We start from the raw sequence: 15,112 nt of genomic DNA, 5'->3' as shown, positions 1-15,112 counted from the left end.
AGTGAGACTCTGTCTCAAAAGAAAAAAGAAAAAAATTACTAAGTTGAAGAGCATATTTCTACGTGTTCCGCACAAGACAAAGGTGACATTTTGCTAAAAATATTTAACAGCCTCCTCTTATTCTTTTTTCAGGCACCCCTTTTAAGTTGCACTCAAAGTGAAAACATTAAATTCATTATCAGGCTTTTTTGTCTGAAGACATTAAAGACATGCTTCTGTACAATGTAGATTTTCAAAATGCAGGTTTTTTGTAACAGCACAAAATGAGATTTATAGAAAGACATTACATAATCACTGTAAGACTTTGTAAAAATCCAAAAAAGAAAAAAAATCAATGGTTAAGCAAACTTGATGTATACCGGTATGAATATGGGAGATGTAAACAAGTGAGCAGACAACCATATAGGCCTTACTTTCAAAGTCTGAAATGACTACATAAAGTCTAAAGTGTTCACAGTTCCTGGGTATTTAGTTCTGTATGATATTAAAAATATACAATATTGTGCTGGGTATTCTGGCACCTAATCTTTCTAAATTTCTTATATATTGATAACCTTCTGACATTGGAATAGATTTAAACAAGACATAACTCAATACTGCATGATTTCAGGAAAGAAATCCAATGGTAAGTGCACATTTTACATGCTGAACAGCAAGAATCTCCCGCTAAGTGTCCAAAAAGGTTGATTATAACCCAAACATTGTTGATTATAACCCAATTCTGTCAAGCATGGGGCCTGGTAAAACTGCTTTACAACACTCCTATGAAAGCTTCGTTAGACTTATCACCAAGCTAACACGTTGGCTAATATATATGACAAATTAGGTCCTGTCTCAAGCTTTACTTCCATGGCAATATCGTCAGGCACCCCAGTTTTATTGAATGTAACAGTTGTTTATCTGGAGTTATCTGAAGCACAACCACATGATACTTCTCCAAATACTTAATACAAAAATTGCTTGGTGTTAAAAGCTCCATGCTGCTTTTGTCTTACGAATTGTACTGCATTCTTGTATTTCATTCTACCTTCAATTAATGCAAGAGCAACAAGCACTAGAGCTCTCCCAAGGCCCACAACACAATGAACAGCAAATATAACAATTGGGTTCTTCCAAAAAACTTGATTTTTACAAGACTTAACCAGTCATCAACAATCTGGTTGGATGGTAGTGCACTGTCATCAAAAGGCCAATCAAGAACATGGATACCTTTCTCCACAAGAGTAGTATCTGTCGTAAGTTGCTTCACATACTCATATTATTGTGGGAACTCCATACTTCTTAGGTTTCTCTATAAGCTTGTTTAAAGTTGCATTGATTGAATAATATGTAGTAAGAAATCTCATGTTCTTATATGTGACTTCTACAAGAGCTGGGTGGTTCATTCAAGCTAATTTAGTTAAAAAACACTCAATAGGGTTATGGAAGAATTTAAAAAAATTGAATATAGAAATGACGCAAAGAAACTGAATTCTGTTTCAATATAGTCCACTTGAAATTCTCAGTGCTTTGAGTATGAAGTTGGAAGTAATGATAAATGAAATGAACCTCCCAATAAGAGGCAGCAATTCTTCAATCCAGTAATACTGAGGCAAGAGAAAGGAAATGCATTGAAGTTTACCCCATCCAGGTCTGAACTTGTAAAATGCTGTGCAGATTTCAATTCAACACTTCATTGTCCAGCTTAACCACTCTTATGGGGCTGTCTTGGTAGAGCAGTAATGAATTTCTACAGTTTACTTGTCTGCACAGAGGTCATGTTGTGCCTGGCAGTAATCTCCGCTGCCCTTCAGAAACTTCATAATGTGTGACCAAGAACACCACAGAACTGAGGAATATGTTTACTCATTGAAGATTGTGGTCTAATCACCTAGCAGGCCATGAGATAGCGGCAGTGGTGGAGGAAAATTAGCTACCATATAAGAGCACTCAAGAAGCACCTTATGAAGAAGCCCATGTGGGGAGAAGCTAGGGTGTCTTGTCAACATCCACAGAAGAACTGAGGCCTTCAGCCATCTTGGAAATAGACCCTCCTATTTTCCAAGAGTCCTACCCATTTCTAGTCATTATTTGGCTGCAGCCCCTGATGATAAACCTGTCTGCAACCACATTCTGAGCCAGAATGATCTAGCTAAGCTGCTCCTGGATTCTTGACTCACAGAAACTGTGAGGTAATAAATGTTTATTGTTATAACCTCTATGTTTTAGGGTAATTTGTTACATAGGAATAGATAATTAACACAGAAAGTTGGAAGATAAAATTGAGAAAGCCTCCCAAAGAATAAATAATAATTTTGGCTGGGCGCGGTGGCTCACGCCTGTAATCCTAGCACTCTGGGAGGCTGAGGCGGGTGGATCGCTCCAGGTCAGGAGTTTGAGACCAGCCTGAGCAAGAGTGAGACACCGTATCTACTAAAACTAGACAGAAATTAGCTGGACAACTAAAAATATATAGAAAAAATTAGCCGGGCATGGTGGCCCATGCCTGTAGTTCCAGCTACTTAGGAGGCTGAAGCAGAAGTATCACCTGAGCCCAGGAGTTTGAGGTTGCTGTGAGCTAGGCTGATGCCATGGCACTCGAGCCCAGGCAATAGAGTGAGACTCTGTCTCAAAAAACATATGTAAATAAATAAATAGAGGCCGGGCGCAGTGGCTCACGCCTGTAATCCTAGCTCTTGGGAGGCCGAGGCGGGCGGATTGCTCAAGGTCAGGAGTTCAAAACCAGCCTGAGCAAGAGCGAGACCCCGTCTCTACTATAAATAGAAAGAAATTAATTGGCCAACTGATATATATATATAAAAATTAGCCGGGCATGGTGGCGCATGCCTGTAGTCCCAGCTACTTGGGAGGCTGAGGCAGCAGGATCGCTCGAGCCCAGGAGTTTGAGGTTGCTGTGAGCTAGGCTGACGCCACGGCACTCACTCTAGCCTGGGCAACAAAGCGAGACTCTGTCTCAAAAAAAAAAAAAATAAATAAATAAATAAATAGAAAATATAGAGAAAATTTTATAAATTAGATCAATTCAGGAGGTTTTATAGCTGACAAATGGTAGCTTGAAAAAGAGAAAAGAGGAAATAGAGAATAAATTTAAAAAAATAAAAGAAAATTTCTCAGAAATGAGATATATGAATTTTCAGAATGAAAGAGCTCATGACGTATCCATCATAATGAATAAAAAAAGACCTATAGTAAATTTCATCATTATGAGATTTTAGTACTAGGGAATAAAAAGAAAATTAAAAGCTTCCAGAAAGGAATAAAGAAATTAGGACCAGGCTCACACTTGTAATCCTAACAGTCTGGGAGGCCGAGGTGGGAGGATCACTTGAGGCCAGGAGTTTGAGACCAGCCTGAGCAGGAGTGAGACTGGGTCTCTACTGTTAATAAATACAGAAAAAATTAGCCGGCTGTCATGGTGCCTACCTGTAGTCTTGGCTACTCGGGAGGCTGAGACAGGAGGATCACCTGAACCCAGCAGTTTGAAGTTGCAGTGAGCTATGATGACACCACTGCCCACAGCATGGGCAACAGAGTGAGATCCTGTCTCAAAAAACAAACAAACAAAACACACACACACCAAAAAAAAAAAAAAAAAAAAAAAAGAAAGGATGGAAGGAAGGAATTAGTCACATAGAAAGGAATGTAATTAGAAACTAGAAGATAATGAAAACATACCTTCAAAGTTCTGAGAAAATGATTTTCAACCTAGAATTCCGTATCTAGAAAATTGTCAGGCAAATGTGAGGGTAGAATAAAGAAAGCCATTCTAGATTCATAAATATACCTCCTACACATTCTTAGAAAGCTACTTGTGGATATATTCTAGGAAAGGGAGGGAGTAAATCAAGAAAGAAAACATGGGATCCAGAAAACAGGGAATACAACCTTGGAGAGAGGCAAAAGCAAGTCTCAGGACAACAGCTATGCAACAGGCTTTGAGAGTGATCAGTCTAGACTAGAGTAGGAGAGAGACAGTTTGGGAACGAATGGAACTGACAGATTATTTGCTGTGTTTTGAGTGACTGGAAGAACATATTGCTGTGCCTTTGCCAGAGCTGTTGAAATACTGGGGAAAGAAGTAACAAGAAGTACATTTTGAAGCAAGCGAATGAAAACAGTGGCAATTCTCAACTCGAGGGATAAATAAAAAGTCTTTAGGGATAGGGAAAAGGAAAGGAAAAGTTATAGTGACATTATTTGGCTTTGCAGTGAATGTTTTAAAACATAATTTTAAGACCACAAGACTACTGATTTAATATATTAGTTTTCTATTGCCATATCATAAATTATTACAAATTTATTGGCTGAATACATTTATAATCTCACAGTTTTGTAGGTCAGACTCTGGATAGGCTTGACTGGGTTCTCTGGAGTATCACAAGACTGAAGTCAAGGTCTTGGCTGGGCTGGGGTCTTATCTGGAGACTGTAGAGAAGAATCCACTTCTAGTGGCATTCAGCTTTTTGGCAGTATTTAAGTTCCTTGTGGTTATAGGACTGAGGCCTTGCTGGCTGTCAGTAAGGGGTCACTTTCAGCTCCTAAAGGCCACCTGTATTCCTTGCCTTGTGGCCCTTTCCATCTTCAAAGCCAGCAGTGATGTATCAAATCATACTCATGCCTCCTATCTCTGAATCCCTCTTCTGCTGCTATTTGGAGAAAACTCTCTGCTTTTAAAAGTTTATGTGATTGGGCTGGGTGAGGTGGCTCACACTTGTAATCCTAGGACTCTGGGAAGCTAAGGCAGGTGGATTGTTTGAGCTCAGGAGTTCAAGACCAGCCTGAGCAAGAGTGAGACCCTGTCTCTACTAAAAATAGAAAGAAATTAGCTGGGCAACTAAAAATATATATAGAAAAAATTAGCCAGGCATGGTGATGCATGCCTGTAGTCCTAGCTACTTTAGAGGTAGAGGCAGGATTGCTTAAGCCCAGGAGTTTGAGGTTGCTGTGAGCTAGGCTGACATCATCTCACTCTAGCCCAGGCAACAGAGCAAGACTCTGTCTCAAAACAATAAATAAATAAATAAATAAAATAAAGTTTGTGTGATTAGATTTAGGCCACTAAGTAATCTCCTTTTTTCCATATAAATTAACAATCATAGAGTGCTATCTCACCTTGTTCAGAGGTTCTACCCACAGTCAAAGGGAAGGGGATTGGTGCCCTGAGTAGAGTGCTGTGGTGTTAGCCTAGCCACGGCAACCTCAAACTCCTGGGCTCAAGCAATCCTCCTGCCTCAGCCTCCCGACTAGCTGGGACTACAGGTGCACACCACGACACCTAGCTAATTTTTTTTTTTCCTATTTTTAGTAGAGACAGGGTCTCACTCTTACCCAGGCTGGTCTCAAACTCCTGACTTCAAGCAATCCTCCTGCCTTGGACTCCCAGAATGCTAAGATTACAGGTGTGCGCCACTGCACCCAGCCTATCCATATTCTTTATGTAATATTATTTTAGAAAATAATTAAAAAGATGACTTTTAAATATATCTGGTATATTAGACATGAGGAAGATAACTATAAAAGACTTGGGAGAAATTATAAAAATATTTTAAAAGTCAGATAGCTTTACAAATGTAATTCCACTTTAAATAAACCAAACTCGAAATTGCAGATGATGAATTGAGGGGGAAAAGGGCAAGATGCTCACCAATAGATACGTTTTTAAAAAAGGAATTTCTTTGGCACTATATAAGGAAAAAAGTGAATGAATCTACATTTATGCATATAATAGTTCCCCCTACCCCTTATCCAAGGGGATGCCTTACAAGACCCCTAGTGTATCCTTAAAACTGCGTTTAGAACCAAACCCTACTATGTTTTTTCCTATGCATAGTGGGTGGATATGCTGGACAAAGAGATGATTCACTTCCCAAGTGGGAGAGATTTCATCACTCTACTCAGAATGGCATGCAATTTAAAACTTAGGAATTGTTGACTTTTGGAATTTTCCATTCAATATTTTTTTTCCAGAGACAGGGTCTTGCTCTGTTACCCAGGCTGAGTATATTGGTGGGATCACAGTTCATCGCAGTCTTGAACTCCGATGATTGAGCGATTCTCCCTTCTCAGCCTCCCCAGTAGCTGGGACTACAGGCATGTGCCACCATGCTCAGCTAATATTTTTGTCTTTTTGTAAAGACAGGGTCTCACTATGTTGCCCAGGCGGGTCTTGAGCTCCTAGCCTCAAGCCATCCTCCTGCTTCTACTTCCCAAAGTGCTGGGATTATAGGCATGAAACACCACACCTGGCCTCATTTAATATTTTTTGACCATAGTTGCGCAGAAGTATCTGAAATTTTGGAAAGTTATGCAGATAAAGGGGGACTACTATATTAAATGAAAATAAAATGTATGATATATGTCTTTTCTTGACGTTTAATCTTTTTTAAAAAATTAATTGATCAACTAATAGTCTATAAGGGATCAACTAGTAGTCTATAAGTCTATAATAAGATCAACTAGTAGTCTATAAGTCTATAATAAGTCTATTTTACTGTGATTTTACATTGAACTTTCATCCTATAGTACTTATTAATTGTTCCAAACTTACTAGCTTGATGCCTTGTGGTAGGTTTATATCAGGGCTCTGTAGTTGGTAGTTAGGAGTTATGGGTGTTAATTAGGAGAGCCACATCCCAGGGTCAGATGGGTCACATTTAGTTCAAGATGTCTCCCACAAGAATGGGATCAGTGGTAACTGGTTGCCATGTCAAATGGTAACTTCATTAAATTCTTGTCCTAGAAGTAAAATTCCCATTTTCTTGGATGAGTAAGAATTGGTTGGATGAACTCCTAGCATTGAGTTTTCACCAATAACTTCAGGAAAGTTTGAATTTTAAGCACAGGAAACAAATCAAACTATTGTTTTGTTATCTGCATATAGTAGTTAGACTACTTAATTATGATTCTATAATGAGAGTGATGGGGTGGGGGTGGGGAAGAGATCAGAAAGAACCCATCCAGTTACTCTTTCCCTTGAAGAACACTATTCTAAAGTTGTAGAATGTTATATATTTCTTAGGGAGTTGCCCAGGGTCTATGTGAACAGGTTGCAAGGTTTTGACTCCATATAAGAGTTTTCAAGTTAAGAATTCTGGCCACTAGCAAAGTTACCGTTTAGCTCCAGTGAATGGTGGGCTCCTGGCAATCGTGAGAACTACTTTTTGGGGGACAGTGAATAATTCTATATGAAAGCCCACCTGATATTTGAACTCAGAGTTTGCGGGTTAATAGATTCTCCTAGAAAGGCTGACTATCAATCATTTGTATGGTGGCCTGCTCACAGGAAGAGCATTTGTCCCCATAAATAACAAGGTGTTTAAGAGTATAGGCAGCGGCCGGGCACGGTGGCTCACGCCTGTAATCCTAGCACTCTGGGAGGCTGAGGCGGGCGGATTGCTCAAGGCCAGGAGTTCGAAACCAGCCTGAGCAAGAGTGAGACCCCATCTCTACTAAAAATAGAAAGAAATTAATTGGCCAACTAATATATATAGAAAAAATTAGCCGGGCATGGTGGTGCATGCCTGTAGTCCCAGCTACTTGGGAGGCTGAGGCAGAGGATCGCTTGAGCCCAGGAGTTTGAGGTTGCTGTGAGCTAGGCTGACACCATGGCACTCACTCTAGCCTAGGCACAAAGTGAGACTCTGTCTAAAAAAAAAAAAAAAAAAAAAAAAAAAAGAGTATAGGCAGAGATGTTGGACAATTTGGAATCAAATTCTGACTCTATTGCTGTGACTTTGGGTAAAGAAATAGCCTTTTTGAGCCTCTTAGTGGTAAAGAGGGAATATAGTAATACGTACCTCACAGGGATGTTAGAGGATTAAATGAAATTAAGTATGCGGAGTGCTTAGTATGGTGCTTGGCACACAATGTATAATAAATAGTTATTTATGGTCAGGTGTGGTGGCTCACGCCTGTAATCCTAGCACTCTGGGAGGCCGAGGCAGGCGGATTGCTCGAGGCCAGGAGTTCGAAACCAGCCTGAGCAAGAGTGAGACCCCATCTCTACTATAAATAGAAAGAAATTAATTGGCCAACTAATATATATAGAAAAAATTAGCCGGGCATGGTGGCCGTACATGCCTGTAGTCCCAGCCACTTGGGAGGCTGAGGCAGAGGATCGCTTGAGCTCAGGAGTTTGAGGTTACTGTGAGCAAAGCTGACAACATGACACTCACTCTAGCCTGGGCAACAAAGCGAGACTCTGTCTCAAATAAATAAATAGTTATTTATTTTTAAGTGCCAGAGCCAACAAAACTATGGATTAATTAGCAGTTAGCAAGTGAAATCCTCTGTCTATATCTTGACAGGGTAACTGTAGGGTATAAAATTAAGGGTGAGGGGAAATAAGTAGGAAGCAGAAGTAGCAAATTCGATGTCCAGTCTTCTAACTTTAAATTCTAGACCACCAGTTTGACCAAGCCTCCTGCCTCTGATGCTCTGCCACCAGAATGAGAAAACCCGTATAAGCAGATGACATTAGGACACTTCCCTATCTATCATACCATAGAGTAGTGGTCCCCAACCTTTTTGGTACCAGGGACCAGTGTCATGGAAGACAATTTTTCCACAGATGGGAGTGGGAGACACGGGAAGAGAGAGGCAGAGCTCAGGCAGTGATGTGTAGCCCAGTTTCTAACAGGCCACAGACAGGTACTGGGCCACAGCCTGGGGTTGGAGACCACAGCATAGAGGACTCTGGACTATAAAGCATTTAATTAGAAATTAGCAAGTGGAAATCCTCTCTAGCAAGTGCAGTCTTCCTCTCTGCCTAGCCTACAAAGAATTGAGACCTAGGCCTCTCTGGATTGGTATCAAGTCTTGTTCACCAGTGTTTAAGTAGCTGACTGGGTAGAAAAACCCCAGGCTGGGTGCTCAGTTTCTTCATGGTAAGGGAATCCCATCTAGTAGGGGCAGGTAGGATTGTAGCAGCCAAAGGAGACTTACTCTTGGCTTGGAACAAATGAAATTTTTGGGTTTCCTGAAGGATATGTTCTTCTGAAAGAAAGTGGAGAAGAGCTCCTCTTTAACTGAAGACAAGAATAGCCTCATGGCATAATGCTGGGACCCAGCTGGGGTGGGGCAGAAGAGGGTTAGTATTAGGCTATTAAGGTGTATCTAGGTTCACTGGGGACCCTTTGTACAAATCTTATCAGGAAGCTGGATAGGAAAATAGAACTTCTTTGATAGAATTACAAAGAGGAGAGAGTGTCCAATGGAGGCCTACATAAGATCTTAACTTTGTGCTTTTATTCTTTCCCAGTCATCTCTTCCTCCACCCCAATACAACTTTTGCTTCAGCACCTACCAACACTTAATTTCCTTCACAAAACAAATGGCTAGGAAGTGGCTGGGAAAAGAAGTAGCCCTTCTAACCCTCTACTCAATAGTCCCCTTACTTGTTTCTTCGCTTGTGTCCCTTTTTTTGCTCTGAAAGGAATTTTGATATCCCAATAGATATAAGTCGAAGAAGGCCATCTTAGCTCCTCCCCGATCTCTTCTGGAATGTAGAGGCTGAAAGACTGGATTCTGTGTTCAGTAACCATGGCAATATCCTGAAGAGTTACCATGACTGACACTGCCTTTGTCTAGTGAAGCATAGGATTTATGGGTTCACAGTGGAGCTTGAGTGGGCTAAATTACTTTAGGAAAACACAGGCAACAATTGTCAGTATCCCTTTTCTTGATCCAGTCTTATATTATAAGCTTCAGAAGGCAGTGAGTAGAAAGAGCACTGACCTGGGCTTAAATCTTAGTTTTGCCATATAGTAGGTATCTGACTTAGAACAGATTAAGTCTCAGTTTTTAATTTTTTTCCTTAGCCTAGTATTCAATACATAATGGAACCTTAACAAACAGTGTTTAAATCTGTAAAGTGGTGGCTCATGCCTGTAGTCCCAGCACTGTGGGAGGTGGAGGCATGAGGACGGCTTCACCCTAGGAGTTCAAGATTGCAGTGAGCTATAATCATGCCACTGCACTCTAGCCTGGGACAGAGAGTGAGATCCTGTCTCTAAAAACAAAAAACAAATAACCAACAACAAAAAAAGGGATACTTCTAATGAGTCTTTAAGTTATTTCAGCAGTGGAGTGCCAATCCATACAGACTTTGGAGAACTTGTTAAATTTTCATTAATTTTGTGAGCTAGTTGTTAAGCCAGTATTAAAAATTAAATTAAAATTTTAATTAAGTCATATTAAAAATAAAGGTAGTAAATACTAAAAACTCATCTCTTTCTAATTACTTTACTACATTTTACTATTATCTATGCTCATGAGTTTATTTAATTTCATTGTAACTGAATATTCTACCTTATTTTTTCTTATCAATTTGGGAAATTTCTATTGACATAATATTTTCTTGTGTTTTTTTTTTTTTTTTTGAGACAGAGTCTCACTCTGTTGCCCTGGCTAGAGTGCCATGGCATCAGCCTGGCTCATAGCAACCTCAAACTCCTGGGCTCAAGCGATCCTTCTGCCTCAGGCTCCCAAGTAGCTGGGACTATAGGTATGCACCACCATGCCCAGCTATTTTTTTCTACATATTTTTAGTTGTCCAGCTAATTTCTTTCTATTTTTAGTACAGACAGGGTCTCACTCTTGCTCAGGCTGGTCTTGAACTCCTGACCTTGAGCAATCCTCCCAGAGTGCTAGGATTATAGGTGTGAACCACCTCGCCCAGCCTATTGGCATATTTTCAAGCTCACTGATTCTTTCCTTAGTCATGTCCAGTCTACTTAGGAGTCTACCAAAGGCATTCTTCATTTCTGTTACAGTGTTTTTGATTTCTGGCATCTCTTTTTGATTCTTTTTTTTTTTTTTTTGATTCTTTCTTAGAATTTTCATCTCTCTGCTTGCATTACTGTTTGTCCTTGAATGTTGTCCACTTTTTCCATTAAGAGTCCTTAACATATTAATCATAATTACTTAAAATTCTCAGTCTGATAATTCCAAAATTTTTGCCATATGTGAGTCTGGTTCTTATACTTGCTTTGTCTCTTTAGATTGTATTTTTTACCATGTACCATGCCTTGTCACTTTTCTGTCAAAAGTTGGACATGATGTATTGGGTAAAAGCCAGGTTTTGTGTTTATATGGCTAGGACTTAGGCTGTGTTTACTTTTTCTACAACTGTAGGTATCAGAGGCTAAAATTTCCTCTAGCTATCCTTGTTTTTGTCATCCTTTCTATCTTTGAGTTTCCTTAGTCTTTCTTTCATGTATGTATGTGTATATCTTTCTATCTATCTATTTAGTTAACGAGACAGTTTTGCTCTGCCACCTAGGCTGGAGTGCAGTGGTGCTAACATAGCTCACTGTAGCCAAGACTTTTTTGGAGACAGTCTCTGTTGCCTCAGGTAGAGTGTGGTGGTGACATCATCATAGCTGAGTGCAACCTCAAACTCCTGGCCTCAAGTGATCCTCCTGCCTCAGCTTCCCGAGTATCTGGGACTACAGGTGTGAGCCATAACACCTAGTTTATTTTTCTATTTTTAGCAGAAATGGGGTTTTGCTCTTGCTCAGGATGGTCTTGAACTCCTGAGCTGAAGCAATCCTCCCACCTCAGCCTCTCAAATTGCTAGGATTACAGGCGTGAGCCACCGCACTGGCTGCAAGACTTTCTTAAACAGGGTCTGAGCCATGCAGTTTTTTCATTTGTAATCCCGTTATTATACAGGAACTCTGCTAATATAGTGGTGAGATTGGGGGCACATTCTGTAATTCTGTTATTAGGTCTCTACATTTTATTGAGCTTATGTCTCTGGGCTGTGACCTTCACAAGGGTCTTGTCCTTTTCCCCCCCTTATTTAAAACAGGAAGACTAGTGGAGGCTGCAGTGGGGTACTTCCCTTTTCCCACATTGGTTAGACTCTGTTAAATAGTTTCACTTAAGAACAGGCCTTTGTTACCCCTGGGTGTATTTCAAAATGACTACTTTTTCTCTCTCCCTGCTGGAAGCATGAGGGGATTTTTTTCCCAGTTTTCACAGAATTCAATGGGGCTGCTGGAGGTAATACTCACAAAAATGTTGGGGACCCCTTAATGCTAGGCCTACAGAAGTTTTTAAAATCTCTCAAGCTAGTCTATGTTCAGTCTCCAGGAACTAGTTAATTGCCCTATGAGTATTCCTGTCAGCTGCTGGTTCCAATAGCAGTTTTTACTCCAAGTTTCTGTCCCACCTGTTCTAAGTCCATCTGTCTCTCTAGTTTTGGGGGTAGAGGTTTGCTCCATGATCTCAATTCTCTGATGGGTCTGAAAAGGGTTGTTCAGTTTCAATTTGTTTAGTTTTTTTCTTGTTGTGAGGATGGGAGTGATGACTTCCAAATTCTTTATCTGTCAGACTGGAAACTGAAGTCCCCATCCATCATATCTGTCTGGAGAAAATACTATATGATGGTGTGTGCATCTCTTTCTAATTTGATTATCAGTGATGTCATATTGGTATCTTGAAATCAGCCATGGTGGCAGAGTTTACAACACAGAAATTGGCAAATATTACAATGTTTCATTTATTCATTTTGTTGATTGTCTTAACGTAAGAAAATGATAAAGATGTTAATAATTCAGATAAAGTTGAAAAGCGTACCATGTCTGTAACCATTACATTATCAATAACACAAAAAACTGGAACATTCTTCCACTATTCAAAAACTATTATGCAGGGCTGGGCGTGGTAGCTCACACCTGTAATCCTAGCACTCTGGGAGGCTGAGGCAGTAGGATTGCTTGAGCCCAGGAGTTTGAGGCTGCTGTGAGCTAGGCTAACGCCATGGCACTCACTCTAGCCTAGGCAACAAAGTGAGACTCTGTCTCAAAAAAAAGTATTGGGTGTGGTGGCTCACACCTATAATCCTAGCACTTTGGGAGGCTGAGGTGTGAGGATAGTTTGAGTCCAGAAGTTTGAGCCCTGCCTGGGCAACATAGTGTGACCCTGTCTCCACAAAAAATAAAAAAATTAGGCAAGTGTCATGGCATGCACCTATAGCCCCAGCTGAGGTGGGAGGATTGCTTGAGTCCAGGATTTTGAGGTTATAGTGAGCTATGATTGGGCCACTGTACTCCAGCCTGGGTGACAGAGAGAGACCCTGTCTTTTTTAAAAAAAAGAAAGAAAAAAAAAAGGAAAATTCTTCTGGCTTAAGATTTTGTCAATTGTTCTTTAAGGGCAATGTATCTGAAGCCTAATGTTATTTCAACAGTAAGTGTGTTTTGAACACCTAGTACATAATGTAGGTAGTGTTCTATTAAATGGATGCAGAGATGACATTCAAGATCACACAGCTAGGTGGCTCAGGCCTATAATCCTAGCACTGTTAGGCCGAGGAGGGCGGATTGCTCAAGGTCAGGAGTTCAAAACCAGCCTGAGCAAGAGTAAGACCCCAGTCTCTACTAAAAATAGACAGAAATTAATTGGCCAACTAAAAATATATGGAAAAAATTAGCCAGGTATGGTGGTGCATCCTGTAGTCCCCCCTACTCGGGAGGCTGAGGCAGAAGGATTGCTTGAGCCCAGGAATTTGAGGATGCTGTGAACTAGGCTGACATCATGGCACTCTAGCCCGGACAACAGAGTAAGACTCTGTCTCAAAAAAACAAAAACAAACAAAAAAAAGCAAGCCAAAATACCCTGCACTATTAGCATGATTAGCACTGTAGTGTAGGACAAGCTACCTGATCTCTCTGAGCCCCAATTTCTCTACTGTAGGGTGTTTCGAGCATTTTACAAAGATTTATTGACTATTTACTAGGGCCAGGGCTGTACTAGGTGGGCGCTAGGGATACAAAAATGAAGGCCTTGTTCTTGCCCTCAATTTCAATACAAAGTAACAAATACTATGATAATAAGATCTACTGGATATTTTCTAAGTACCACGTACTATTACAAATGCTTTTTTTTTTTTTTTTAGAGTCTCGCTTTGTTGCCCAGGCTAGAGTGAGTGCCGTGGCGTTAGCCTAGCTCACAGCAACCTCAAACTCCTGAACTCAAGCAATCCTCCTGCCTCAGCCTCTCGAGTAGCTGGGAGTACAGGCATGCGCCACCATGCCCGGCTAATCTTTTCTATATATATTAGTTGGCCAATTAATTTCTTTCTATTTATAGTAGAGACGGGGTCTCGCTCTTGCTCAGGCTGGTTTTGAACTCCTGACCTCGAGCAATCCGCCTGCCTCGGCCTCCCAGAGTGCTAGGATTACAGGCTTGAGCCACCGCGCCCGGCCAATTACAAATGCTTTTAACTCATTCACTCCCTTTCACAAACTAAAACGTAAGATAATCATCTACATTTTATAGAAGAGGCACAGACACGTTAAATATCTTGTCCAGGACCAATCAGCTATCAGACTTTGGGGCAGGAATTAAAAAAATTGTGCTTGTGGGGGGGCACCACTGCCCCCCCACAAGAACAAATTTATAAACTTTACACTGAAGGGAAATTTTACACTGAAATTTATAAATTTTACACTGAAGTGACAGTTTTAGTTCACCCATTCGCAAACACGGATTAAAATATTACCTCTTGGAGTTGTGCCGATTCAATGAAATAGTATTACTATATTTAAGAGTCAGTATTGCCCCTGGGACATGTAAGCTCTAAATTAATGCTATTAATTTCATTTTATTCCTTTAAGTTGCATCACTGTGGCGAATCGTAGGAATGTTTCCATGGCTTTGGCTACATACTGTGAAGTGACATACTACATACTCTTCAAATGGGTCGTAGTACTTTACCCTGCTATCAACAACGTCAGAGGCTCCTAGTTGCTTTAAATTTCGATATAGGATACGGCCACTTTCTTTAATTTTTTTTCTTTTTTCAGTTTCTGATAGTCCCACCTGTTTTCTCTTTCAAGGTCTTCATCTGCCCCATTTTACATCGCCGACTCCTTCACAAACAACATTCTCCGAGACGCAGCCCAGCAGCGCGTGGACAGACCCGATACCTCAACCCCCTACAACTGAGGACTCGCTGCCTAGCTGAGAGCGCGCTCAGCCCAGTTCTCGCGGGAAAGGACGTGATTTTTAAAAGTAAACGTCTACTCCCCACTCCCCGCCAAGGTGTCACGTGACGCGCCTGCGTCATTGCCTCAAGGTCCTTCCTGGTCGTAAACTAGCTGTTAC

General features: G+C 40.7%; 1 protein-coding gene across 4 annotated transcripts in view; it reads right to left on the bottom strand.

Moving 5' to 3' along the window:
- The window catches only part of SPMIP11 (sperm microtubule inner protein 11), a 31,862-nt gene extending 16,836 nt beyond the window's left edge, over nucleotides 1–15,026 (bottom strand). Inside the window, exons 1-2 of one of the 4 annotated variants that reach the window (XM_076007223.1) lie at nucleotides 14,828–15,026; nucleotides 3,424–3,540 (exon numbers count right to left, since the gene is read on the bottom strand). In XM_076007223.1, coding sequence (XP_075863338.1) covers nucleotides 3,424–3,540; nucleotides 14,828–14,861 — 151 coding nt within the window. In that variant the 5' untranslated portion in view covers nucleotides 14,862–15,026. Of the gene's footprint in view, nucleotides 1–3,423; nucleotides 3,541–9,395; nucleotides 9,527–14,827 lie in introns of those variants that run through there. The other 3 variants (XM_076007222.1, XM_012758757.3, XM_012758691.3) reach the window with 3 other exon arrangements.
- Nucleotides 15,027–15,112: the final 86 nt, after the last annotated feature.

The sequence above is a fragment of the Microcebus murinus genome, chromosome 10, assembly GCF_040939455.1.
Source record: "Microcebus murinus isolate Inina chromosome 10, M.murinus_Inina_mat1.0, whole genome shotgun sequence".
In the NCBI taxonomy this organism is placed as follows: domain Eukaryota; kingdom Metazoa; phylum Chordata; class Mammalia; order Primates; family Cheirogaleidae; genus Microcebus; species Microcebus murinus.
The sequence above is the reverse complement of the archived record's forward strand: the minus strand, read 5'-3'. Positions and strand labels throughout refer to the sequence as shown.